This window comes from Aptenodytes forsteri, unplaced genomic scaffold (genome assembly GCF_000699145.1).
Source record: "Aptenodytes forsteri isolate BGI_AS27 unplaced genomic scaffold, ASM69914v1 Scaffold151, whole genome shotgun sequence".
NCBI lineage: Eukaryota > Metazoa > Chordata > Aves > Sphenisciformes > Spheniscidae > Aptenodytes > Aptenodytes forsteri.
In genome coordinates this window covers 2,644,146-2,655,702 of record NW_008795939.1, presented here as the reverse complement: position 1 = coordinate 2,655,702, position 11,557 = coordinate 2,644,146, and the positions used below count along the sequence as shown (strand labels likewise).

At 35.9% G+C, this 11,557-nt stretch overlaps 1 protein-coding gene across 1 annotated transcript in view; it reads left to right on the top strand.

The window, feature by feature from the left end:
• The window catches only part of VPS13A (vacuolar protein sorting 13 homolog A), a 108,014-nt gene extending 100,806 nt beyond the window's left edge, over positions 1-7,208 (top strand). Inside the window, exons 69-72 of the mRNA XM_009285294.1 lie at positions 2,927-3,012; positions 3,720-3,843; positions 5,397-5,471; positions 7,055-7,208. Of these exons, the coding sequence (XP_009283569.1) occupies positions 2,927-3,012; positions 3,720-3,843; positions 5,397-5,471; positions 7,055-7,105 (336 nt within the window). The 3' untranslated portion in view covers positions 7,106-7,208. The remainder of the gene's footprint in view (positions 1-2,926; positions 3,013-3,719; positions 3,844-5,396; positions 5,472-7,054) is intronic.
• Positions 7,209-11,557: the final 4,349 nt, after the last annotated feature.

Here is an 11,557-nt window from a genome sequence, read left to right as displayed (position 1 = left end):
AGGCTGCCCAGGGACGTGGTTGAGTCACCATCCCTGGAAGTATTTAAAAGACGTGTAGATGCGGCACTTAGGGACATGGTTTAGTGGGCATGGTGGTGTTGGGTTGACGGTTGGACTCGATGATCTTAGAGGTCTTTTCCAACCTTAATGATTCTATGATTCTATGTTTCTATAATGTTAACTTTCATAGTTTTGCAGCACCAAACAGTGGTCCAAGTTGCTTTCTTTCTCCAAACAATTAATAGCTAAATACTGTAAAGTTTAAAAAACATATTTATGCATCTATATTGAGGGATCAATTATATTTCCTTTTATGTTTCAGTTGTATAAGCCACTTTGGTAGCAGAGTGCAGTAAGGATCTTGCTATAAGAGTTACCAGCAGTAAATTGGTGTATCCCTCTATGATGTATTTCCTAATGAATAGGTGCAAGTGTAATGCTAAAAGGGTTAAAGATTGTAAATGAGGGGTAGAAAAATCTAAAGGCAGAAAATCTGGAAGCAGTTACCGCTCCGCGTTGGCATAGATACAAGTGTTACCTTTGCAAATGGACTGTGCAGCATTTTCCTGTGCTTTATTTCCCAATTAACATCTGTTGTCTGCAAAACTGTAGAACGCAGGTAACTTGAGTTTATGATCTTTGACTCATAGCTAACAATGAGGAGTAGTTAGCTCAGCACTTACCACATGCTAACAATATTTTTGTACTGAGCAAATCACTTGTTTGTGAATCTTAGTAGAATGAAATACTTTTTGTGGAATTTGGTGGACATTTAAATAGGTTTTGTTTAGGATTTCAACCTCTGTGATAGTTAAGTATTGTACTTCCATAATAATTTTCATAATTCTCAATTCATTATCCGTAAACTGAGTAAGTTACAGTGGGGTGACATGACTTGTTGAAAATCAACTAGCAAGCTAATGAAAAGACAGAAAGAGGTAACGCTGCTCTCTAAAGTCCCACTCTAGCCTTACCTCAGTCCTATGCAAAGGATAAGAAATTTGTCTTCTTTGATGCAGGAGAAAGACTAGAGATCCTCTCCATCCTAATAAGGCTAAATTGCTAAATGCTTCTCCCCCGTAACTACTTCTAATAGAAGAGGGATAGTGGTCATACATTGCAGTATTTACAATGTGTTTGGTCAGGAAGAGAAATTGCTGGCATTGTCACGGAGTCTTGCAGATTAAATGCAACGATGTGTATTTGTTACCTCTACAGAACCACCCTTGCTCTTTCCACACACGTTATTTCTGTAAGTTCTTGTCATCCTTCTCCTCCCTTTCCTTATCTTTCTCGCTAGGCCACTAACACTGAAAATCCATCAGGTCATAGAACTAGACCAGCAGCTGGTATCTGGGTCAGGTGTGCTGTCCATACTGGCTGCCCATACAGCCTCCTGTCTTCTAACCATCCAACGTGTGCTGGAACGTTGTAGAGGCTGCCTTGACAGAGAATTTTTTTGTTATTTAGTTGCTCAGGTCCAAGCTCCTACTTCATATGAGAGGCAGGGAGAGACTCAAATCAGAGGCATGGCAACCCCTAGACAAAGCCTGAATAAGGAGCTTCCAGAAATAATAATAACAATAAAAAAATCTGTTTTCCAAGCCCCAAATTCCTCATTTCTTATGCCATTCTTCTTGCTGTATTCATCCTGCCCCTGACACTAGCTCTTGCAGAAATAAATTAAAGCAGTAAAGCAGTGACTTATGTAGGTAGGCGCATCATCAATAGCTGTGATTTTGTAGCCCAGCAGAGTTGGGGAGGGAGAAGTAATCTGAGAGCTTTCTGGAAAGCTCTCTTTTGGGAACCTGTTACTCAAATGTTCTTACATTTTAGTCGCTAAAGAATCAGCATCTTTGAGGGAAGGCATCATTTAAAAAAATCTGGTTGGGCAAGTGGAGTTATCCATGCGGCCAAATTTGAAGTTGTAGGGTATGCCTAATTAAATGTCTTTATCATTTTACAGTGGTGATGAATGCTCATTAAATGGTTTTGCTGTTTTAACTGCATTGAGAACTAACCTACGTGTTTTTAAATATTGGCATACATATCTGAAGCAATACGTTTGTAGTTAAGGGTTTATTGAATCATACTGGTTTATACTAATCTATTTTTGCTTCCAATTCGTAACAGATGGGAAGTATGCAAGCAGTCATGTTGCTATTCCCAACTAAGATGCAGCAATCCTAATTGGATCACTAATTTAATCACTCATTGCTCAGAAAGTCAGAAATCCAATGGTTGCCAAGTCGTGTTAAAGTTACAGAGCCTCTGTTTTTAAAAATGATTCATCTGCTGTCATCAATATTTGAAATTTATTGCCTGTTAAAGAATATTCTGCTACAATATTCACGGCAATTGTAGGAAAAGGTTAAGTAAGTTCAGAGGAAAACAAAAGAATATGGAGAGATGCTAAGCATTACTTCAAGTGCATTATTAAGTCCCACTGTCTACATGATAGTGGGTTCTTGTATACAGTTAAGTATAGATTTATTCCCAGAGTTAATTACTCCAATGTTTGGGAGGTGACTTGACATAAATTAGGAAATGAATCTTTATTCTTTTTGTTGTCTCAGAATTGCATTAGTCAGCAGAAGTTCGGCGTGTACTAAAAATATGTAGAAAACTGAGTCTTGAAATGTTTTGAGAAATTATATAGTTCCTTGCCAGTTTTGGTTAGGATTGATTTCTATTTGCATAGCTGCATTAACAGCAACCGAATAATTCTACATAATTATGAACATTAGCTGTCACAGATCTGTTAGTCATGTTCTGACTTTATGAAAGGAGCCTTTTATTTAAAAGTATGTGCTATGTGCTTTGTTATAATTTATACTTTTGGGGGATAAATACCTTTTTAAGCACAAAATCAGTACACGAATTTAAACTAACATATTCAAAGCTATAAATCTTTTATCTCTTTTAGAAAATTGAAAACGGAAGATTTGCAAAACTCAGATATATTGCACATGCTATGGTCAACAGTACAGACCTGTTAATGGTAACAAAAAGGTAAACAGTTTTGGCTCTGAATAATAAGTACTTAAAACTATCATCAAAATGTGCATGCCTTGATAATTATTGATCAGTAACTGTGCTTTGACACGTCTGTCATTATGTATGTAGATCAAATAATGGGGAAGGCATGCTTGGTGTGCTGTTAATATTGTTCAACAGCAGCATTGTTCAGCACAAGAGTATGTTATTTTGAGTGCCATAGTAATTTCTCTATTTAAGGAGAGAAAAGGAATGTTGGTTTTAAGATTTTTTTAGCTGAGAAAGATTTTTTTTTTTTTTCTCCCCATTTTTTTTTTTTTTTTTTTAAATAAATCTGGTTAGGTTGAAGTCAACAGAACTGTGGGATTTGCTTATAAATTAGCATAAGGAAGGAAAAAAGGATAATACTAATACAGGAACAGAGTCAATAATGTCTAACAGTGGAGCATCAGGCATCTTTCTCAAACAAAAAGTCTGTACAACTTGTTGTAGAAATACCTCTAGAAGTAGCATTATGGTTCTGCTATGAAACACAGTTTTAAATAAGTTAGAGGAAGGTTCAAAATTCACTCTTTTAGAAAGTATGCTGTATGGTTGTTATATCATTAGATGAGAACTATTTTGGATCAATGAATGACTTCACTAGCGCTAGAGTAACTTGATAATTTTTAAGTATTTTTACATTATTTTTTAAATTATTAATTTTATTTTCTGTTGTCTAGCGGTGTGTTATTTGTGACAAAAGGGACATTTGGACAGCTGACATGTGAATGGCAATACACTTACGATGAATTTACCAAAGAACCATTCATCGTTGATGGCAGAAGATTACGCATTGAAGCCAAGGTATGTTAACCTCATCATGTTTTGTTTTCTGTTTGTGTTACTGTTTATAAAATTGAACTTTGAATTCCTGATCTCTCTCCTGTGAATTCTTGATCTCTCTTCTAGTTGAGATGCACTCAGAGAAGGGAGTTGAAATTTGGCATGGGCAAACTCCTCAGATAACTAACTTCTGACTGTTCTAAGCAGAATGGTGACTTGGCGTTTGCAGATGAAATTATTCCTTGAGCCCTGGGAATTCTTTGCTAGTATGCACCAGTTCATGGTGTATTCATAGTCTGGAAAATGGTGATACAACAAAACTCTCTCAGAAGGTTGCAGAATGTTTTTATTACGCACTCTGGCGCTGTGGAGATATGCCAATATGTGGAAATCTACCTTGTTGCAATCCCAAAGATTCAAATGTATCAGAGCAATACATTTGCATATGCTATGCTTCAAGGATTGTTTTTCCATTTGCTAGTAATCGAATTCTTCAAAAGTATAATAAGGTATTAATATCCTCATAAAAACTGTAATGATATATGCTTATTCCTTTCAATGCAAGTTGAAGAATGTTGCTCTCAGTTGCAGCTTTTCCTTTAAAAAAAACCCCAAAACTTTCTTTCTCTGGTAAATTGGCAACGGGCATAAGGAGAAAGATGACTGCTGATGACTGAATATACTTACAGAGGCAAAGTTCCTTTAAAAAAAAAAAAAAGTTCTTGTTGAGATGGTAACTGAATTTAATTTCAATCAATAAATTTACCTGGCAGTGTTTTGTTTTAGTTTCTGTTTTTAATAAGCTTCATGTGTGTAATTACACATCTTGGTTGTCAGGACAGTCTTGGCAGTGTACGAAGTCATTCAGTTTTTCACTCAGATTATTTGTTTCTATTGCAGAGAGCATGAAAGGCAGAGCCATATTGGTTTGGAATCCTCCAAACTGGATTTCTGACTGCAAGTGAACTTTTACAGGATGAAATAATTCTTAGAGTTTCTGCCATTTCAGACAATGTTGAATAGCATATCCATCTTTACGCCTATACAGCAGTCATTTCAGAGTCCATTCACATGTCTGCAGTATGCTCTTTATTGAGATCTATGGTTGAAAACTGTATTTTGCAAAGCACTGCTTATGTTTTATTTCTGAAGCCTAAGCTGCTATTTTCACTACCTAAGACCACTACTTGCAAGTCAGTATTGGTGGAATGTCCACCCAGGTAATGACTTGAAGGAGAATGAAAAATTACAACCTTAAGGAGTACTGGATTTCGTTACCCCACATACTCCATTATCTGCCTTCCATTCCTACACACTTTTATGGTCCAGTCTCCAGGGACTCCATGGTAAAAAGGGAAGTCTGTTATTGCTGGAGTGTTCCACTCCACTGTGCTTTTGTGCAGAAAATGAAGTTTCTCAGGGTGCGTGCATGCGATGTGAAATTACTCAGGTTAGTGTAATGGGTACACGTTGTTGTCTGAACCATATAGCTGCCTTAACGGTAGATAACTTCTTAGTCATAAAGTTTGAAGAAACTAACTTCAATTTTGAATTACTATTTTTTTTTTTTTCAGGAACGAGTTAAGTCTGTGTTCCATGCCAAAGAATTTGGAAAAATTATTAATTTTAAAAGTCCAGAGGATGCTAAGGTAAAGTCAAAATACTATTACAATTATCCTGTGCTAAATTTGGGTTAAAAAGTGAAACAGAAATATTCTTAACCTGAAACTGCTATGTATATTTAAAATTCAGTATTTCTACACAGCCATTACACAGATGGAAATAGCAATGATCTATTCAGTAGTGAATTTCAAAAATACTCAATTCAACACCAAACTTTTCCTTACACAAATCTTTGGAATTATAACTCTCTGTCAAATGGCTGATTTAACAGTACTGCTAACAAAAACTAAACAATCAAGAACGTGAATTAAAATAGTACATTTAATAGAACAAACAATATTCGTAAATTACTCCTAGTTTTATTCCGGGGGTGGGGGGGTGGGGGGATGTCATTCCTCTGTTCCATAAGATATATTTTTGCTTGAAGAATGAAGAAAATCCCTAATAGAAACACAAATAGTTTATTTGATATATGTTGTTACTCTATTATACACATATTCTATGTGATCTCTTCGTTTTGACATCATTAGTTTTCACTACAGCACAGAGGTCTCCTACCAGAACTATCAGGTGGCTGGATTGCGAAAGTTCTGCCTTGTTTTTATTAGCATAGCTCATTATTTTCACAAACAATAAATTAGTCTTGTATATATTCACATCAGTGGAATATGGTACCCTGGGATTACTCTTTGAAACAGTCTGTGAAAGTTGCATCCTCTCATCAGTTTAAGTTGCTTTTGCATCTTCTCATCATTTTAAGTTGCTTATGTCTTTTTGAGGGTAGTTTCTAACCACAGCTGAGTGATACCTTTTGACTCTTACCTCAAAAAGCATTACAAATACTGTCAAGGTATTTGAGGGCCCCATGCTGAATTTGACTTGTCTGTACTCTTTGGAGGTACCGAGCTCCTCTTCCCCCCCCAAGCTGTGGTGGGGCAGGGGCGCTGTTGAGGTCCTGTAGTCTGTGTGGGAAGGGAATCCCATCTATGCCCCAGCTAAATCAGGAACAACAAATTCGTGCATCATATTATGTGTGCCATAAGTCTTAAGCAAGGAAAAGAAAGCTGAAAAAGCGGTGTGCACTTTTCACAAAAATGTGTGCTTGCGTATTTTCCTAGAAAGGCCTGTGAACCACACAAAACCAACAGGAATACCTAACAGATTCATTCAAAAATTGCCATCAGGGCCTTAGGGGCTATCCCACAGAACGTCAGTCTTCCAGAGTCGCTTCTGGGCTTTTCAGCCGGTGGCTCACTTTTGCAAATGTGACACTTGTGTATATAGAGAGACGACACTGAGGGAAGTGTTTTAGGAACAGTGAAGATGAAACTTGCACCCTTTATAGTAAAAAGGGTGTGAGGTCATTTCAGTGACACTGCTTTGTGAACATGTTGTATTAAATGTCAGATACTGGAACTTACGTGCCTCCATTTTCATGTGAGAAAATCAGGGGTTTGTACTCCACAGTAGAATTTTGAGCACTGCGTTAAAACTCGGTTAGGAAGAGAGCAAGTAGTGAAGTGTCTTGGCCAACCCAATCTAATTTTCAGCTATTTTGTGTGGTTTTTACCATGGAAACATTTTTATTTTTTCCTTTTCCTTCACACAGTGGATCCTTTCTAAACTGGAAGAAGTGAGAGAGAATCAGCCAAAATTGTAATGAATGGAGAAGCACCAAGATACGAAGAACACTGAACAGCTACCTTACAATTCCTCTTTAACAAGCAGAACTATTTGATTATCAGCAACAAAAGGAAAAACAGGAGGGAAGGAAGATTTATGAAATTGTTTATTATGGTCACAACAGTCTATGGCTGTATCACAAAAACAGATGACGTTAAATTTAAAAAAAAAATCTAGTGATGAAAAAAATTCTGCCAAGTTTAGGCTTGTTTTGTTTGGTTTTTTTAGCGTAAGAATTCCAGATTTCATTTTTTATAAATACAGTGTAAAATGAAATTGTTTTACCATTACATTTGATATTGAAAATGAACACTGGAATAATTCTTATGATACTATTCACAGCAAATCGTTCAGTTTTTATTTGATTCTGAAAATCAAGACTTAGTTTCTGTCTTAGTTTTCATATGACTTGAGGCTGTGTTGAAATTCAAATTTCTTTGTCAAAGGAAATGTTTACTTAATAATCACTAGTCTTACAACTCAAATTCTAAGAAGGAGGCTACTGACCAGGGAAGTCTAATTTAGATGATTACAGGAGTGGCTGCTTAATTAACAATATTATTTTCTTTTTGTAAGTGAATGGACCAGGTCATGATGAATTTACAATATAGTATCACTTTTAGTGTTAACTTTTTTTATATTCTACTCAAGGAAACGTTGCAGCACCTCTATCAATATTCACAGAAAATATAAGTTTACAAAAATGTATAATGGGGAGAATTAATACACCTCTGCACTAGAAATATTAATTAAAGCCTATTATTTTAAATAAAAGTTACTAACAGTCTTGCAACTCAAGGAGTTTATGGGGTTATAAGTGCACTGTTGCATACCAAAAATAAATGCCTTGGATTACACAGTGTTGTGTGCTAAGCAAGTGACTATTAAAGTCAAATTTATATTAAATAATAAATATAATATTCCACAGTTGCTTTTATCAACTTTTCTTACCCAATGAAACTTTTTTGTTTCATATCCAGACAGCAGAACTTTAATAGGGAGAGCTTGAATGTGTGTAATTCTGCTTGTTTCTTAGTTGCAGTAGTCATAGTATTGTTGAATGGCTGTTTACTGCAGTTGATATAAAAAGTACAGGAAACAGTACAGTGTTACATGAAGGTTTCCATAAATTCCCATATCAAAGTCTTCAAAATATCTGGTACATATAGTAAGTACCTGCTGCCAAAATATTATTTCCAAACAATTGTTTGGAACATTTATAGCTACAGGAATTAATTCTGACATTGCTGGTGGTGCTTGAGATAATCCGAATTGTCGCATTATTGTAAATTCTAAAATGACTAGCATGCTAACCTACAATTGCAGTTCTTTAATTTACTGTAAGTCTTGTCTTTGGTGTTGAGTAACCATTTAGCGGGTTACAAAATACATGTAATATTGCAATTTTTCCCATAAACTGTAAATTGAATCAAAAGATTATGAGAGAATTACAAACTATGACAATGACTGTGTTACTCCACTTGTTTGTACACCAAGCACGTACCAAGAGTATTAACTCAGGTTATAATAATGCCAAACTAATGGAATACTTTGCCTTAGATAAGTAGCGTTATTAGGTGCACTGGGTACCATTCTATATCTGTAATTTGTTTTTCATCTATCACTTTTCATCTTAGGCATGATAGTTCAATTATTAGCCTCATCATGATCTTGATTCTTGATCACTGTGTTAATTGTCTCCTCTCTCTTTCCATCCCCAGTATTTACTGAGTATCTGCTTCAACTTTCACTTCTAGTACCTCTTGCAAGTACTTTGTACATTCCCATTTGTGTAGCTTTTCAATTTAGCCTATTCTAAATAATTTCTCTTCACAGAGCCTCTATTTCAATTAGTATTATCTCCAGTTCTTAACTTTCTTACATTTATTTTGCCAACAAACTCCCAATTCCCAAATCTCAGCTGGCTCTTTGGTAATATTTGAGCAATTTGACCATTAATGTTGAAGGATTTATTTTAAATATGCGTCTCCGTGATTAAGCTAATTGTTTTGGAAAACTTAACAATTCCCCCAAAATTGCATTTTTCCTATGAAGTATAAAATATTTTGATCTTCTGTGCTAACTAAAAGCCTTAATACAACAACTAAAACACTGGAAGTGTTCAAAAGTCGACATGGGACCTTCCCCCACCTCCCTCCTTGTCTCCACTTGTAATGACAACACTGATTTTCTGTAGTTACCTTTTTCTAGTCAGTAAATTGTATCTTTTTCCTTTGTTCTTCCTTACACTTTCTCCATACAGTCATGAATGAATTTTGCCATTTCTTGGCAGACACCGGTTCTCTCTGTTTTAACTATAAATCAGCCTGGGGCAAGGAGAAAGGTTTTCAGACTTATGCCGTTGTGTAGTTTTCTGGATTACTGCAAGTTGTTCAACGTGTCCACTTTGCTGTGCCTCATTCCTTATTGCAATATACATATTTTTTTCAACAAGAAGGCAGAACAGATATATTAATTTTTATTAAAGATGTATATGCAATTAGACAAGGGGATCTCAATAAAAATTAAAATGTAGGCGTTTAGGTCTGGCCACTGTGGTGTTTAAAAGCATACCATGGCCTTTACTGAAGTACTGAAGAACAGCTTCTCCTCTAGATGACTGTTACCTAAACTTAATACCTTTGAGAAATGTTGTTTGGGTTCTCAGTAGTAGTTTGTCAAGGGTCAGAATTACCTCTAAGAAATCAATGACAAACCAAACACAGAATCAAACATGCCAGACACGTTGCTAAAACATTTGTAAGTCTAACTGTTTGCACCTCTTTTTGTTCAGCTGCATGGCTTTGCATGGCACGGCTTTCTTGGTTTCCATACTCCTCCCCCTGCCCCGGCCTCTTCTTCACCTTGAATAAAGTGAAACTGAATTTTATTTGACTGGAATGTCATTATTATTTGTTTTCTTTATATGCGGCTTTAATTAACAGGTAATACCATTATCAAATCCTGTCTCTGAGAATGCAAGGTCAAGCTTCTGTTGCAGCCATCTCAGTGAAAGCAGAATACAGACTTTAGTCTTTACCTTCGGTTCATTATAAGACAAGTTTTTAATAACTGGATTTACATGTATAAGCTCCCTTTAAAGTTGTTTTTTTTCTGTTGCTGCATTGAAAAAACATAGATGATGTTGCCAGATAACAAGATTCTTATGAAATCCTCTTTTTTTTTTCCCAAAAAAATTCTGTACGTATGCCATTAGCTATTTATTATCTTTAGCACTTCACAAAATACACTCGCATATCAAAAAAATCACTAAGGTCTTTTGTTCCTTCTGAGTTATTTTTAGCCATCTGTCTGCAAATAACAAATACCACACACTACTCAATAAAAGATTAACTACCATTACATAGTAATATTAAAATTTAATACTTACAGCATATTCTTGAATTTGAACTACAAACCCTAAGTTTCCTAAATTTTCTGCTGATGTAAAACAGTTTCAATAAATATATCACATATCTTAATAGGATTGCTAAGCCTTGTGGCTTGTTTGTAAATAACTCCATATCCATATGACATTTAAATAGATTTGTATATATTTGATTTGTATATATTTCCTGATACTGTATTAGCTTAAAGAATGACAATATTCCACAAAACTATTCAGAAGATTTTTTTTTTCTCTTCTTGAGCCTTTCATGTTTGAATTCCAGAAAAGAACTACCTAAAGGCTGCGTTGCTTGTAATCATCTAAGTATTGTACAAGGCAAGAGTGCGCAGTTTCTTCAGCAAATGGTACAATGCCGCAGTACCCTCTTCCAGCATGAAACTCTCCCAGTTGATCCCTTTCCATCTGCAGTGACTAATCTTCAATGAAGATGCAGCAAAAACTAAAGCAGCAACCAATACCAATGAAACATTTACCTCCCAGGAACTAAGGATATAGGTGGCTAAAGTTCCTAACAGTTAATTACTGAGTTGGGTTTTTCTTTCCTATGATGTTGATCAATTTATCTGTAACTTCGGACAAGGAGGCAGCTCAGGTTCTATGCTTAAATGTGTTACTCAAACCAGACTGGGTGAAGGAGCTGTCTGTCCCCACTACTGTGTACAGATGATTATGGAAATTGATTCAATACTGTGGAAGGTTTTGGGTTTTGTTTTCCAATTTTTTTTAAGTAATTGAGACAGTGTATTTCAAAAGAACAGGGTTATTAAATGTGGGAGCTGTTTGTGAAAAATACTGCTAATATGCATTGTGTATCTGTATTTGGATCAGGCCCAGCCAGCACGGATTCATGAGAGGCAGGGCCTGCTTGACCAACCTGATCTCCTTCTATGACCAGGTGACCCGCCTAGTGGACGAGGGAAAGGCTGTGGATGTGGTCTACCGGGACTTCAGTAAGGCCTTTGACACCGTCTCCCACAGCAGTCTCCTAGAGAAGCTGGCGGCTCACGGCTTAGACAGGTG